The 14,421-nt window shown below is 42.0% G+C and overlaps 1 protein-coding gene across 5 annotated transcripts in view; it reads right to left on the bottom strand.

Moving 5' to 3' along the window:
• kndc1 (kinase non-catalytic C-lobe domain containing 1) overlaps nucleotides 1-14,421 on the bottom strand; it is a 119,547-nt gene that overhangs the window by 42,238 nt on the left and 62,888 nt on the right. For all 5 annotated transcript variants that reach the window (XR_010004591.1, XR_010004590.1, XM_062976125.1 and 2 more), the window contains exons 7-10: nucleotides 13,921-14,035; nucleotides 5,495-5,566; nucleotides 5,323-5,384; nucleotides 267-425 (exon numbers count right to left, since the gene is read on the bottom strand). Coding sequence is in view for 3 of the 5 variants with exons in the window: in XM_062976125.1 (XP_062832195.1) it covers nucleotides 267-425; nucleotides 5,323-5,384; nucleotides 5,495-5,566; nucleotides 13,921-14,035 (408 nt within the window). In the remaining 2 variants the exon portion in view is untranslated. The remainder of the gene's footprint in view (nucleotides 1-266; nucleotides 426-5,322; nucleotides 5,385-5,494; nucleotides 5,567-13,920; nucleotides 14,036-14,421) is intronic.

Genomic DNA, 14,421 nt, shown 5'->3' with positions numbered 1-14,421 from the left:
AGAAATGAGAAAAATTACAATACAGTAAGTAGGAAAACTGTACTTTCAACAATAAAAATATTGTAATTCTCTTAATTTAGGAAGTTTACTCTGTAACAATTAATCTGAAACTGTTACATTTCAATATTATTTATAGATGCAAATATATGCTCGAGGGGTCCATTAAAGCTATGATTACCACTTAATTTGGAATTGTTATGTAAAACATTTGAAATTCATTTTTCAAAAATAAATAAATAAATCTCTAACAGCTTAATTCAATTCACCTTAATTGCATCTGCCAGAGAAGGTCTGTCTTCTGAATTTCTTCTTGCCATCTCCAGAAGAAAATTCTTCAGTTTCCTTGGCAACACCAGTTTGCGATCAGCTGGAAAATTGCATTTTGCTGCTCTCCACAAAATTGCAGCAATACAGTAAATACAGACCTGTTGGAAATGGCACAGTGAAAAGGCAAGTAAGTCACTGGACAACTCCTACTTAGAGCACATCTTGGTTTAAAATACATATAATAAAAGCAGTCTGTTTCTGGGCATAATAATCTACAAATAGCTGTGCTGATACCTTGGGATCAGGACACGACACAATGCAACAGTGCATTTTTCCTGATCCCGGAAACCATGCCCTAACCATTAATTTGCCATGGCTGAGATGCGCTTCTCACTCAGTGCCAATAATGCCACAGTCAACTTGGAAGATACCACTTCTATGTAGGAGCATTTAAATCCAGTTAAATGTGAATTACAGGGACAGCATAACGTAGTGATGTGGGCATTCAAACCCCCTTTCAGCCATGAAAACTCAGTTAATAACACTGGGCAAATCATGCTTTCTCAACTTCAGAGGAAGGCAACAGCAAAGAAACCCTTTCTGAACACACCTTGCAAAAACAAAAACTCGTGATAGGGTCATCTTATTTATTTATTTATTTATTTATTTAAAACATTTATATTCCACCCTTCTCACCCCAAGGGGGACTCAGGGCGAAGCACAACATTATACAGCAAACACTCCATGCCGGGACATAAAATAATTATAAATATACACAAACATTAAAATCAGTTATATCTACTTTAATCAACCTTAGGGTTGATTAAGTTGGAAATAACTTCAAGGCATGCAGCAACAAATGTAAACTACTGGAAAGAAGTTTTAGAACAACACAAGATAGGACTTACATTAAATTAAATATATATAAATATATATGGGCTATATGTGGGTGCACTGAAGTGCTCTCTCCCAACATTATTTAAATGCAGACTTTAGAAGTAAAAAGCTATGAAAGGCACAATTAAATTACATTTCAAAAGTAACATAACAAATCTTGGTTAATTTATGAATATAATGACTAATTTGGTAATAGTTAATATTTTCCTTCCTTCTTTTCCTCTCTCTCTTTTTTACAAAATGGCATTTTTAGAAAGTCTTTAATAATAATTTGTTAAATTTTATATAAATCAAAGTTGACCTGCTAACATCAACAACAAAGTGAAAAGTAACACAAAACTAATGAGCAAATCAACCAAATATCACCAACTTCTTAAATTGGCCCAGTGCTTTCAGATACAGTAGAAGATGATGTCTCAGGCTGCTTTTACACAGCCACATAACCCAGATCATAATGTGGATTTTAAAAATCCAGTTCCACTCTGGGCAGTCTCCACACTCACCCCGGGAACTGTAAAAAAGCCCCCGCAGAATCCACATGGCCCAAGCCCATTCACATGATGGATAATGCAACAGTTTAAAAACGATTGAATACATGACCATCTTAAAAATACCCCTTTAAGATTCTTGAGCACTTATCCATTCTCTACAAAATAGCACCACCACCACCCCTCCCAGAAGTGTTTGTTGGTCTATTCGGGTCCTCCAGTGTTATTCGGTGATACGCTTCTGGACAGAGTATGGACAAAACACAGAGTTTGCTATGATCAATTGTTCCAGGTATCCGAAGGTCCTGGAATATACCATTTACAAACACGGTATATATTATGACAGTAGTAATAATAATAATAATAATCATCATCATCATCATTATCCATAATGCCTTAATGGACAGTTAACAGTTAAAGGTCTGGTAAACAAAAAGATCTTTCTCTGCATGGTGGAAAAAGAATAGAGACTGAGGGGGACAACCCAGCCTCTCATAGGAGGGAATCCCACAGCCTGGGAGCAGTCACTGAAAACATGAAATTATGCTTTCAATGTGCCTTTTCCCATGGAACAGGAAAGGACATTACCATCATCAGCTCTGGCAGTAAGAATATCTTGAATTGGTCCAAGAAACAGCAATTAACATTTCAGATCTAACCCCCCCCCCCCCCCCAAATACATTTTGAACTACTAGAAAACTCAGCATGCCTGGTATCCAAAGTGCTACTTTGAGATGAAAAACCCATGTGGAATAAGAACAGATTGTGTGGAAAGGTCCCAAAAAATGTCAGCTATTGACCAACATGAAAATAACACAGTAATAGCACATTTGCCACAGCTAATAGATTTGGCTAAGATAAGCCCATTTTCTTCATGCTCTTGGACTCTCAAAACCACAATTACTCAGAAAATAAGGGTATCGTTATATTGTTTTACCGTAAGATTTTTTTTACACCTAGAAGAGCCAAAAAAGTAAACAATTTGAAATATTTCAAAGATGCAAAGAGCACTTTTTTTTCTTTTAAGCCTTGTGGATTGATTAACCTAACCCTTTCAGAGGAAACTGGGAAACCAAACTATAACTATCAAGTAATCACATTGAATAATGAAGCTGAACTGATGTATAAGCATGAATCATGTACAAAAAATGTGGTATTAAATTCTATATCTCTGGTATTTGTTATATAGCCAGCCCTTTATACAGATTTCACATCTATGAATTCCATCACCCATTGCTTTAAAATATTCCAAAAAAGGGAGAAAATTCCAAAAAAGCAAACCTTGATTTTGCCATTTTATATAAGGGGCATTATTTTACTATGCCATTGTATATAATGAAACTTGAGCATCCATAGACTGTGGTATCCATAGCTGAATGGAGTGTGGTGTCCTAAAAACAAACTCCTGCAGTGTGATGACTCATGGGCCATGTAGTCCCGTTCCTAGTACTATTGTGGCAGATGAAGAGGAAAACTTGGGTTTCCCACCGTTTCAGCCAGAATTGGAGCCCTTGCACCTGCAAGATGTTTGCCCACAAGAAGTCAGCCAAACAAGCCTTGAGCAGAAATCTCCCCCATTTTCTCGCCGGGATAATTATAATCGAGATAGAGGCGCTAGGGAGGCGAATCGCAGAAGCGCCAGGATTGCTGCCAGACAATTAGCTGATTAAGCCTGTTTCCCTTGGGAAATCTTAAGGAGTCATGCATCTGGACACAGTATGGGTTTCGTTTCTTGTTCCCCAGGGAAAGTGTTCCTTGGCGGGAAAACAAGATCCTATATAGGTGTTTACCCGCAAGGAAATCCTTGCGGAGTCAATTCGTCAGCTTCGGGAGTGAGATCGTGTGTGGACTACGCTACTCCAGTTCCCTGTTCCCCGGACCTTGCCACGGACCTTGTTCTAGTTCCAAGCCTGCCTTGTCCCTGGATCTTGCCACGGACCTCGTTCTTGCTTCTTGCCTCTTGTTGCCACGTATCAAGCCTTGTTTGCCAAGAATCTAGTTTGCTTCCAGCCTTGTTGTCAAGCTCCATTGGACTAAAGGACCCTGTCATTTCCCCACACTTTGCTTGGCAAAGTGTGTGTTTCGGTTATTGGATTACAACTTTGGACTCTAATATCACAAATTGGACATTGTTTTCCTGGACTATATTTGACCTTTCCTGAAAGGTCTACTTCTGAACTATATTCTTCACTTGTTTTTATTGACTTTATATATTCCTTTAATAAAGATATTAGATAGATTCTGGCCTCTGCGCATGGTTATTGGTGCTCTGCAGCCTGGGTCTTGACATGCAGTTACCAAGGGCCAACTGTGCTTACATTGTCATTGCTAAGCTAAGCTGTATCCATTCACTGATGGATCAAAGAAACATGTAGACAGGATGAGTATAATATTTGCAAGCACATATTTAATTTACTTTTTGGACACAAAATAATGAATGGCTGAATTTCTCTTGTTTCAGCAGATTTCAGTATTTAGCTCCAGCACTGGCAATTACTCTATTATTCTGTATAGTCACAATTCCAACTAAAATAATGTTGCTCACTTTAAATCCTCACAAAGGAACTACTGTAGAGGGACATCCGACTGGGTTTTTAAAATGTCCACCATCTATTCTAGGACTTGTATTTTCAATTTCAGGTTGAACTAAAACTCTAACAAATGAAGTTTGATGTCGATGGCTAAGTAGTTCTATTCAGATTAGAAGCATACAATGAAAACAGATGTACCATAAAACACAGTTAGTTTATTGGCTGATTTTTCAATCTGGATTGAGTCCCACCTGTGGGAGAAAAGCGGGATAATAATAATAATAATAATAATAATAATACAGTAGAGTCTCACTTATCCAACATAAACGGCCCGGCAGAATAAGGAGAGATTAAGAAAAAATCCTATTAAACATCAAAATAGGTTATAATTTTACAAATTAAGCACCAAAACATCATGTTATACAACAAATTTGACAGAAAAAGTAGTTCATTACACATTAATGCTATGTAGTAATTATTGTATTTACGAATTTAGCACCAAAATATCACAACGCATTGAAAACACTGACTACAAAAATGCGTTGGATAATCCAGAATGTTGGATAAGTGAGACTCTACTGTAATAATAATAATAATCATCATCATCATCATCATCTAAAATTAAAACACCTCCTATGTGCATACACTGGTCCTCTTCTGGATAATACAGGACTTTGTTATTATTGTCTTGCTTTTTAATACACTGAAAAATTATCAGATTGATTTTAACCAGCAGTTACATAATAATTGAGATATTGTGTATTTTCAGATGAAGCTTTTATTGAGCAATGAGCCTGTCTCATTCAGAGATTTTCAAGGAGATACCTTCAGTCTTTAACTCTCCTTACTCAAATGAAGCATTAAGGAAGGAATAATGAAATTGCTCACCTTTTGATTGTTGTAAGAGACCTTCATCTGGGAGAAAAAGCCTGATCAGATATATGTAAACACTGGTGTTTTAGTGTTCTTAAAGAATGTAATTGTGTTCCAAGGTGCTATGGAAAGAGACTACATAAATATAACATTATCATTGTATTATCCTGAATCACAAGCATCTATTCAAATCAACACATGTAATTATCATTGTCTACAAAAAATGAATTAGGATGCAAGACCATGGTTGTATCACATTACACTACCTTTTCAGGAACAAAATCCTCTTCTGATATCTCAGGAGCCAGATAAAACATATCATATGAGTCTAAATAGAATAAGAAGAATTTGCTTTAATTTTAACAAAATATTCATGTATGTTAATAAAACAGATAATTAATAGTTGACCAATAAAATAAACTATTAATATACATGTACCTTCACTTTTAGGTGGAACAAAAAGAATGCTTCCATCATTGTTGATCATAACAGAGTCTAAACACAAATATTCTGGGGGAAAAACATATAATGCAAATGTTCAAATAGTCAAGACTCTTAAAATGATTTGTACATAAACACACTAGTTAGATAGCCAGGGAAGGGAAAAGAAAAAAACTGTCCATAAATTTGGAGTATGGAGATTCTCTAATAATGAATAAACAGGTTCACAAATTTAAGATTCAGAAAGATTCTGCATTGATTGTGTTTATTCCTGAATTGCTCACTATGTTTGGAACTTTTTCCTCCAGAGCAGGTCCTAAAGCTATAAGGAGGCACTACTGGAGTTGGTATGAGAACCACTATAGTATTGTGAGAAAGTCAGTGTAGTTTGAGTGTTGTACATTGCTGAGAGACAGCATGGTATAGTGGTCTGAATGGTAGTCTATGACCCTGGAGACCAGTGTTCGAAACTCTACTCAGCCATGGAAACCCACTGACTGGATTTCACATCTCAACATCAAAGGAAGGCAAAGGCAAATCATTTCTGAACCAATAATAAGTTTGTCTTAGGGTTTGTCTTAGGCTTTATTTTAGGGTCCCCATAAGTCAGAAATGATTTGAAAGCAGACAACAATACTACCACAAGAATTTCACTGAGATTTTCACTGATTACTATTCTGACGATCCAATATTAATAATGTCCTGACTAGTTCAAGTATTTTAGTTAGGAGATACTAGTCTTAGCCAAGATTCCATATCTCCCCATCTGAATGCTTAATATTGCCATTGACACGAGAAATCAGATGGCTAAGAAGTATCAATGTGAACAGCACAATTTAAAAATAAAAATAAAAACATGAAGGTAAAAATACCCAGAAGGAAAAGTGTTCAATGTAAGCAGCAAGGCTTAGGATCAGGGGAGGGAATCATATAACCCCACCAAATTTGTTGCACTGCAGTTCCCATCTATGCTAGCTAGCTTAACCAACAGTAAAGGATGCTAGGAGCTGTAGTATAATCCAAGCCTTCTCCAACAGGCACAACAGACAGAATAAAAGACACTTCTATTTGGGAATTTTACCCCAGAAGGCACATTTCTTAAAGGAGGCAGATGAAGTCACATTTAAGGAATTGAGGATTTGAGTGGGCAATCAGTCTGGTCACACTGACCAGGGAAGGAGGGATTACTGTCAAAGCACTTACACAAAAGTTCTAGAAGGTTCTGAATGGTGCACTAAACAGGCTCAATAAACTCAATTTGTGAGTCACAGAGGTCAATAAAAAGAAAATTACTGAAAAGGCTTGTAGAAGGTTTGATACATAAAGAAACATTTCCAAGAACTGCTGAAAAAGATAGTAAATGCCAGGAATTCAAAATATATAGGAGAGTGCCAACTTAAAATCTGGCCTGAATACTGAATTTCTAGCTACTAGATAAAATCACAAATGAGCACACAGATCACCTCAATTACTTTGAGAATACAAAGACAGGGATAAATGGATTGTCATTTCAAATGAGAGCCAGTCTTGAAGCCATACTCTAGTAATAAAATATTAAACAGCTGTATAAGAACACCCCAAATCATGATTTTACTTTATAATAATCTTTCTTAAAACTGACAGCATGTAGAGAATGACTTTATCGTTATAATAAAAAGAGATGCAACGAATTATTGACTTCAGAGTTTGCAACTATTCTGTATTGATTTGCTGATACATCATTACAGACCTCATAGCTTGTATAACACTTTTGCTTGAGAATATCTCAAGCAAAAAGGGAATACCAGTTAAATAGTCCAATTCTGACCCAATTGAAACTCCTGTTCCTATCTTCTTGCTTTCTAAAGCTTTTAATGTTCCTTTATCCTCCTTCTTTCATCTTATTACAATTAAGTCCTCTTTCAGAGCACTGATCTTAATTTTAATAGGAAACAACTACAAGCACATCCCTTGTCATGGACAGAACGCCACAAGATTCAAAGTAACAGAGTTTATTAGATTACAGAACTCAAAAATGCCCGTAAAACACAAGGGCCAGGCAGTTTTTGCCTTTAGGAGCAAAAAGGGGCAAAAGTAAATGTTCAAAAGATAAACCGGATTAAACCGGAGTTTAATCCGGGTAAAAACAAACTGCTTGCTTCAGCCTGGGTATAAACGAAACGAAAGCCAAGGAACAAAAGATACAAAGAATGCAACTAATTGGCAGCAGATTCCTCTCTGCTGCCAACACTGTGCTTAGAGTAACTTGCGTCGCTCCCCCACACACACAGCAGACAGGATCTCCAACACGAGTAAATCAGCCAAGGATTGTAGCAGTTGAGTAGACCAGTTCCGTTCCGTAGATCAAAGCCAGAAGCAGACGTTTGTAGTTTTTCCAAGTCCAAGAAGGGGGGGGAAGACAAGCCGTGGTCAGTTCAGTCCGAGTTCTCAAAGCAGGAGATGGCGTCCGTCAAGAAGACGACGGAGGGTCAAGCTAATAAGAGTAAGCACAGGTTTGCACAAACAAATGCCCACACAATCCCTCCCGCCGTCTGACCCTGGATTCCAATCAACTTACGTCACAGCACAGGAAAGCACACAAGTCTTCAGGGAAGCGTCCCACACACACACGGATCCCAAGCGTTTGCCCAGATTACCTTGCCCAACGCAATTTGCAATTGCTCTCAAGCCCCATTTTATGCCAGTTACAAATCTTCATCACTGTCAGCTGTCCTCCTTAACCCGGGCGTTTCCTCATCACTTTCCTCGTCAGAGCTGGAACACCTCTGACTACGCCCAACAGCATCTCCAGCTGTGGATCCCGTCCCATCCCTCCAGCTAAACCATGGGTCTAATCCTGAAGGTCCCCATTCATCTTCTGTCCCATCATGGCCAGTGGCACCCACTTCCTCCCTTACCCGAGTCCAATCCATCTCATCCTCCTCTGAGCTAACCAGCCCCTCCTCCATTCTCTCCGTAAACCCTTCGAAAGACTCCTCGTCAGATGGTGCTGCAAATATGTCTCGCAGTCTTTTTCTCTCTCGCTCCTCGAGAGTATCTGACTCTCGAGGAGTCTTACGCCCACGTCTGTCAGTAACAGAGCCATGAGGCTCAATCATAACACTATCCCCTCTCACAAAGGCCTCCTCCCCCGATGGCGGAGAAGTGGCAGTGATACCCTCCGCTATAGCACCACGACGACTAGAGGTATCAAGTTTCAACAGCGAACGATGAAAGACTGGATGGACCTTTAAACTAGACGGTAAACGCAAACGAAACGCAACAGAAGAAATCTTTTTAACGATAGGAAAGGGACCCAAATACCGAGGCGCAAACTTTCCCCCAGCCTGTTTAATATGTTTGGAAGATAACCACACCAAATCCCCTTCTTCCAACTCCTCCCCTGCCTGCCTGTGGCGGTCAGCCTGAGTCTTCTGCGTTGCCTTAGCTTCCAACAGTAAGCGACGGGCAACATCATGCAATGCAGCCATTTCCGAAGAGCGGTACACAGGGTCCGAAGAGACCACATTGGTCGACGGCGCCACACCTCCCCGTGGGTGAAAACCATAAGTTAGCTCAAATGGCGTATGCTGACTAGACGTGTGCACCGCATTGTTGTAAGCAAATTCCGCCACCGGTAACCACTTTACCCAAGCCGTGGGTTGATCTAAACAAAAACAACGCAGATACTGCTCTAAGAGCCCATTAACCCGTTCCGACTGTCCATCCGTTTGCGGATGGAAAGCTGAAGACACGTTTAACTTAGTCCCCAAACACTCATGGAAGTGTTTCCAAAAGCGTGACACAAATTGCGGAGCCCTATCTGAAATAATCACCTCGGGTGCTCCGTGCAAACGATAGATGTGCTTTGTAAATAGTAAGGCCAACGTAGGGGCCGCCGGAATGGTTGAACAAGGAATAAAATGAGCCAGTTTACTAAATAAATCCACCACCACCCAAATACAAGTATAACCCCCAGACTTAGGCAAATCTGAAATAAAATCCATGGAAATGATTTGCCATGGCCTCTCCGGAACAGGTAAAGACGATAACAACCCTCTAGGGCGCCCAACAGGCGTCTTACTCTGCTGACAAACGGCGCAGCTGTCACAAAAGCGCAGAATGTCTTGCCGCATCTTTGGCCACCAGTAGCTCCTGGTGATAAGCTGCACGGTCTTGAACCTGCCAAAGTGCCCAGCCATGGGCTCGTCATGGTGGGCTCTAATCACCTCCAACCTGAGGGTCCCTACTGGTACGTAAACCTGCCCCCTACGCACCAATACCCCGTCTTGATCCTGGAGATGCGGCAGTATGGTACGGTTACCTGCAGAGAGCAGCATCAGTTGCTCCTGAGTCCACACATCATCCTTCTGAGCCTCAAGGATCTGGTCATGTAACCCAAGCTCATTATCTACAACACACAGAGAGGCAGTAGGCAAGATGGTCTGACATACTACCTGCTCATTGGTCTTAAATTCCGGCTTGCGGGATAAAGCATCGGCCCACAAGTTTGCCTTCCCCTCCACGAACTGCACCTTGAAGTTAAACCTGGAGAAAAACAAAGCCCAGCGGATTTGACGCTGGTTTAACTTCTTTGCTGTTTGCAAGTGCTCTAAGTTCTTGTGATCAGATCTGACCACGATCTGGTGCCGTGCCCCTTCAAGCCAGTGCCGCCACACCTCAAACGCCACCTTAATCGCCAACAACTCCTTCTCCCATATGGTATAGTTCTGCTCGAAGGGTGTTAGTTGCCGCGAGTAAAATCCACAGGGACGCAAGGTCCCTGAGGAATCCTTCTGAGACAATACAGCCCCCAACGCGTAGCTAGAAGCGTCCGCTTCTACCACGAACGGTCTGTCAACATCAGGATGGGTTAGTATGTTGTCCGATTGAAAACTAGACTTTAGTTGTAGAAACGCCTCGTGAGCTTCCCGCCCCCACACAAATGGCTGTTTCTTGCGCAGAAGCTGCGTCAAAGGTACCGTGAGCTTTGCAAAATTCGGAATAAACTCCCGGTAGTAATTAGCGAAACCCAAGAACCTTTGTACATCCTTCTTAGTCTTCAGCTCCTGCCATGAGTTGACGGCGTCAACCTTATGTGGGTCCATTTTAAGTTCCCTACCTGACACTACATGACCTAGGAACTCCACTTCAGGCACATGAAAGACGCACTTGGAAGCCTTGGCGAAAAGCCCATTAGCCCGCAGTCGGTGCAGAACCTGCTTGACATGTTGACGATGTTCTTTCTCGTCCTTAGAAAAAATCAAGATATCATCCAAATAAATCACTAAAAATTGATCAATTAGGTCCCTGAACACATCGTTCATGAACCTCTGGAATACCGCAGGAGCATTACAAAGCCCAAAAGGCATGACTCGGAACTCGTGGCATCCGAAACACGTGTTAAATGCCGTCTTCCATTCATCCCCTTCCCGTATACGGATTAAGTTATAGGCCCCCCGCAGGTCAAGCTTGGTAAAGACCTTAGCCCCTTGCACCCTTGATAACAGTTCCGAGATTAAAGGGAGCGGGTACCTATCCCGAATGGTGTATTTGTTTAGGATCCGATAGTCACAGACCAGCCTAAGTTCCCCAGTCTTTTTGGCTACAAAGAATACTGGTGCCGCAGTTGGAGAACTAGATGGGCGAATAAACCCCTTGGCTAAATTTTCATCTAGAAACTCCCGCAAAGCTTGCCTTTCCGGTACAGTCAAGGCATACAGCCTCCCTGCTGGCAGTTTCGCACCTTCTGCCAACTTGATGGCGCAATCATATGGCCTGTGCGGTGGTAATTTGTCCGCTTCTCTTTTACAAAATACATCCGAGAACTCCCCATACTCAGCAGGCACTCCCTCCATATCAGAATGAGTAACATTTAGAGTGCAACAATCCTGCCTCTTTAAGATCACTTTACGTGTTGCCCAATCTACTTGTGGGTTTACTACAGCTAGCCAATCCATCCCCAGGATCACATCATATCTAGGCAAGCTCGTAATATCCCACACAAACGTTCCCGTTACTCCCTGCACCTCCCACGTTACTGCTGAGGTTTCATGGTTAACCACCCCAGTCTCCAGCAGTCTCCCATCTGCTCCTTCCACCCACACGTCGCATGCCTTGCGCACTCTAGGAATGCCATGCTTCTTAGCAAACTCAATATCTACATAGGAGACCGTAGCCCCTGAGTCCAGCAGTGCCAAAGTAGAAACAAGTTCCCTTCCCCCAACAGATAATGTAATGGGTACGAAAACATGCTTCCTCCCCTCAGTTGACTGCTTGAGGAGCCCTAGTGCGTTGGACTCACGTCGCACTAGGGCTGGCCTTTTCCCGAAAGCTGGGAAGGTTTCACATTACAATTTTTGGCAAAATGCCCAGCATTCCCACAGTACAAACACAAGCCCAGCTGCCTCCTACGGCTCTTTTCCTCTGTAGACAGCTTTTTAAAGACCCCAAGCTCCATGGGCTCTTCCCCCATCACCACAGGTGCCCTGGTTACATGCATGGGTGGCGCACACATTGCTTTTGAGTGTTTACGAGCCTCGAACCTTGCGTCTAAACGCAGCACCTTAGCTACTAAGGCGTCCCAGCTTTCAGCCGGCTCCAAGCGTGCTAATTCATCCTGGAGCATATCACTTAACCCGGCAGTAAATAAAAGCATGAATGCATTTTCCCCCCAATCCAGCTGGTGGCGATACAGGTTAAACTTATTTAAGTAATCCAAAACAGTCCCCTTTCCCTGTTTCAACCGATACAGAGCCCACCCAGCGTTCTCCGTGCGGAGAGGATCCCCAAAAGTATCAGTTAACAACTTTTTGAAATTATTCAAATTGTCCTTGACTGGGTCATTTCCCAAAATTAAATTAGTGGCCCATTGTCCTGCGGGACCGGTCAACAAACTCAAAATAAAGGCCACCTTGCTAGTGTCTGTAGGAAAAGCATGAGCACTGAGCTGAGAAAAATAAAGCTCCACTTGTGCCAAAAAGGTTGGCAACTTGCACCTGGTTCCGTCAAAGCGTTCAGGAGTCAAAACATGTCCTTTCACAGCCTGAGCTGTTTGGCTAACGGTAAAAGCCGTTTGCAATTGGTCTACTTTGGCCCTTAACTCATCCATCGTCTTCCTGACGGGTTTATTGCTGCAATAAACTTTTTATGGCGTTGGGCAATCTGTCATGGACAGAACGCCACAAGATTCAAAGTAACAGAGTTTATTAGATTACAGAACTCAAAAATGCCCGTAAAACACAAGGGCCAGGCAGTTTTTGCCTTTAGGAGCAAAAAGGGGCAAAAGTAAATGTTCAAAAGATAAACCGGATTAAACCGGAGTTTAATCCGGGTAAAAACAAACTGCTTGCTTCAGCCTGGGTATAAACGAAACGAAAGCCAAGGAACAAAAGATACAAAGAATGCAACTAATTGGCAGCAGATTCCTCTCTGCTGCCAACACTGTGCTTAGAGTAACTTGCGTCGCTCCCCCACACACACAGCAGACAGGATCTCCAACACGAGTAAATCAGCCAAGGATTGTAGCAGTTGAGTAGACCAGTTCCGTTCCGTAGATCAAAGCCAGAAGCAGACGTTTGTAGTTTTTCCAAGTCCAAGAAGGGGGGGGAAGACAAGCCGTGGTCAGTTCAGTCCGAGTTCTCAAAGCAGGAGATGGCGTCCGTCAAGAAGACGACGGAGGGTCAAGCTAATAAGAGTAAGCACAGGTTTGCACAAACAAATGCCCACACAATCCCTCCCGCCGTCTGACCCTGGATTCCAATCAACTTACGTCACAGCACAGGAAAGCACACAAGTCTTCAGGGAAGCGTCCCACACACACACGGATCCCAAGCGTTTGCCCAGATTACCTTGCCCAACGCAATTTGCAATTGCTCTCAAGCCCCATTTTATGCCAGTTACAAATCTTCATCACTGTCAGCTGTCCTCCTTAACCCGGGCGTTTCCTCATCACTTTCCTCGTCAGAGCTGGAACACCTCTGACTACGCCCAACAGCATCTCCAGCTGTGGATCCCGTCCCATCCCTCCAGCTAAACCATGGGTCTAATCCTGAAGGTCCCCATTCATCTTCTGTCCCATCATGGCCAGTGGCACCCACTTCCTCCCTTACCCGAGTCCAATCCATCTCATCCTCCTCTGAGCTAACCAGCCCCTCCTCCATTCTCTCCGTAAACCCTTCGAAAGACTCCTCGTCAGATGGTGCTGCAAATATGTCTCGCAGTCTTTTTCTCTCTCGCTCCTCGAGAGTATCTGACTCTCGAGGAGTCTTACGCCCACGTCTGTCAGTAACAGAGCCATGAGGCTCAATCATAACATCCCTTATATGAATTCTCCTTTTCCTTATCAGGGCCCAAGATAGCCATGCTTATGGAAGCATAGATCATGCCTTTGCTATCAAGATAAAGAAACATATTGCTTTAAAAGAAATTAATGACGCTCCTACCTGGATAATCTGCATATGTTTCCAGAGTAAGCAAGCATTCACGGCATAAAGCCCACAGTTCATAGTCTTTCAAGGGTTCGCCATATTGTGTTAAGAGGTGTTTAAGAAAAATGCACTGAAAACAAAATGTTAAGACAAGTTGAGAAGTAAAAAAGCATTTCTGAATCCAAGAACATTAGCAAAGGTTACATTAATTTAATTCTGTGTATGCACATGAAGCAAGCCACAGTTAGTTGTGCTGTCCAATGCAAGGCTGGATTGCCTACTGAAGCCCTTAAAAGGCCCCTTCTACACTGCCATATTAATCCAGAGTATCTGCTTTGAACTGGATTATATGGCAGTGTAGATTTATATAATCCAGTTCAAAGAAGATAATGTGGATTATCTGCTTTGATAATCTGGATTATAAGGCAGTGTAGAAGAGTCCTGAGACATACTAGCTTGCCCACTCACACATTTACCCCCAACTTGTACAGAGCTTCATTGTTTGTTACAGAGTCC

Source organism: Anolis carolinensis, chromosome 3, assembly GCF_035594765.1.
Source record: "Anolis carolinensis isolate JA03-04 chromosome 3, rAnoCar3.1.pri, whole genome shotgun sequence".
Taxonomy (NCBI): Eukaryota; Metazoa; Chordata; class Lepidosauria; order Squamata; family Dactyloidae; genus Anolis; species Anolis carolinensis.
The sequence above is the reverse complement of the archived record's forward strand: the minus strand, read 5'-3'. Positions and strand labels throughout refer to the sequence as shown.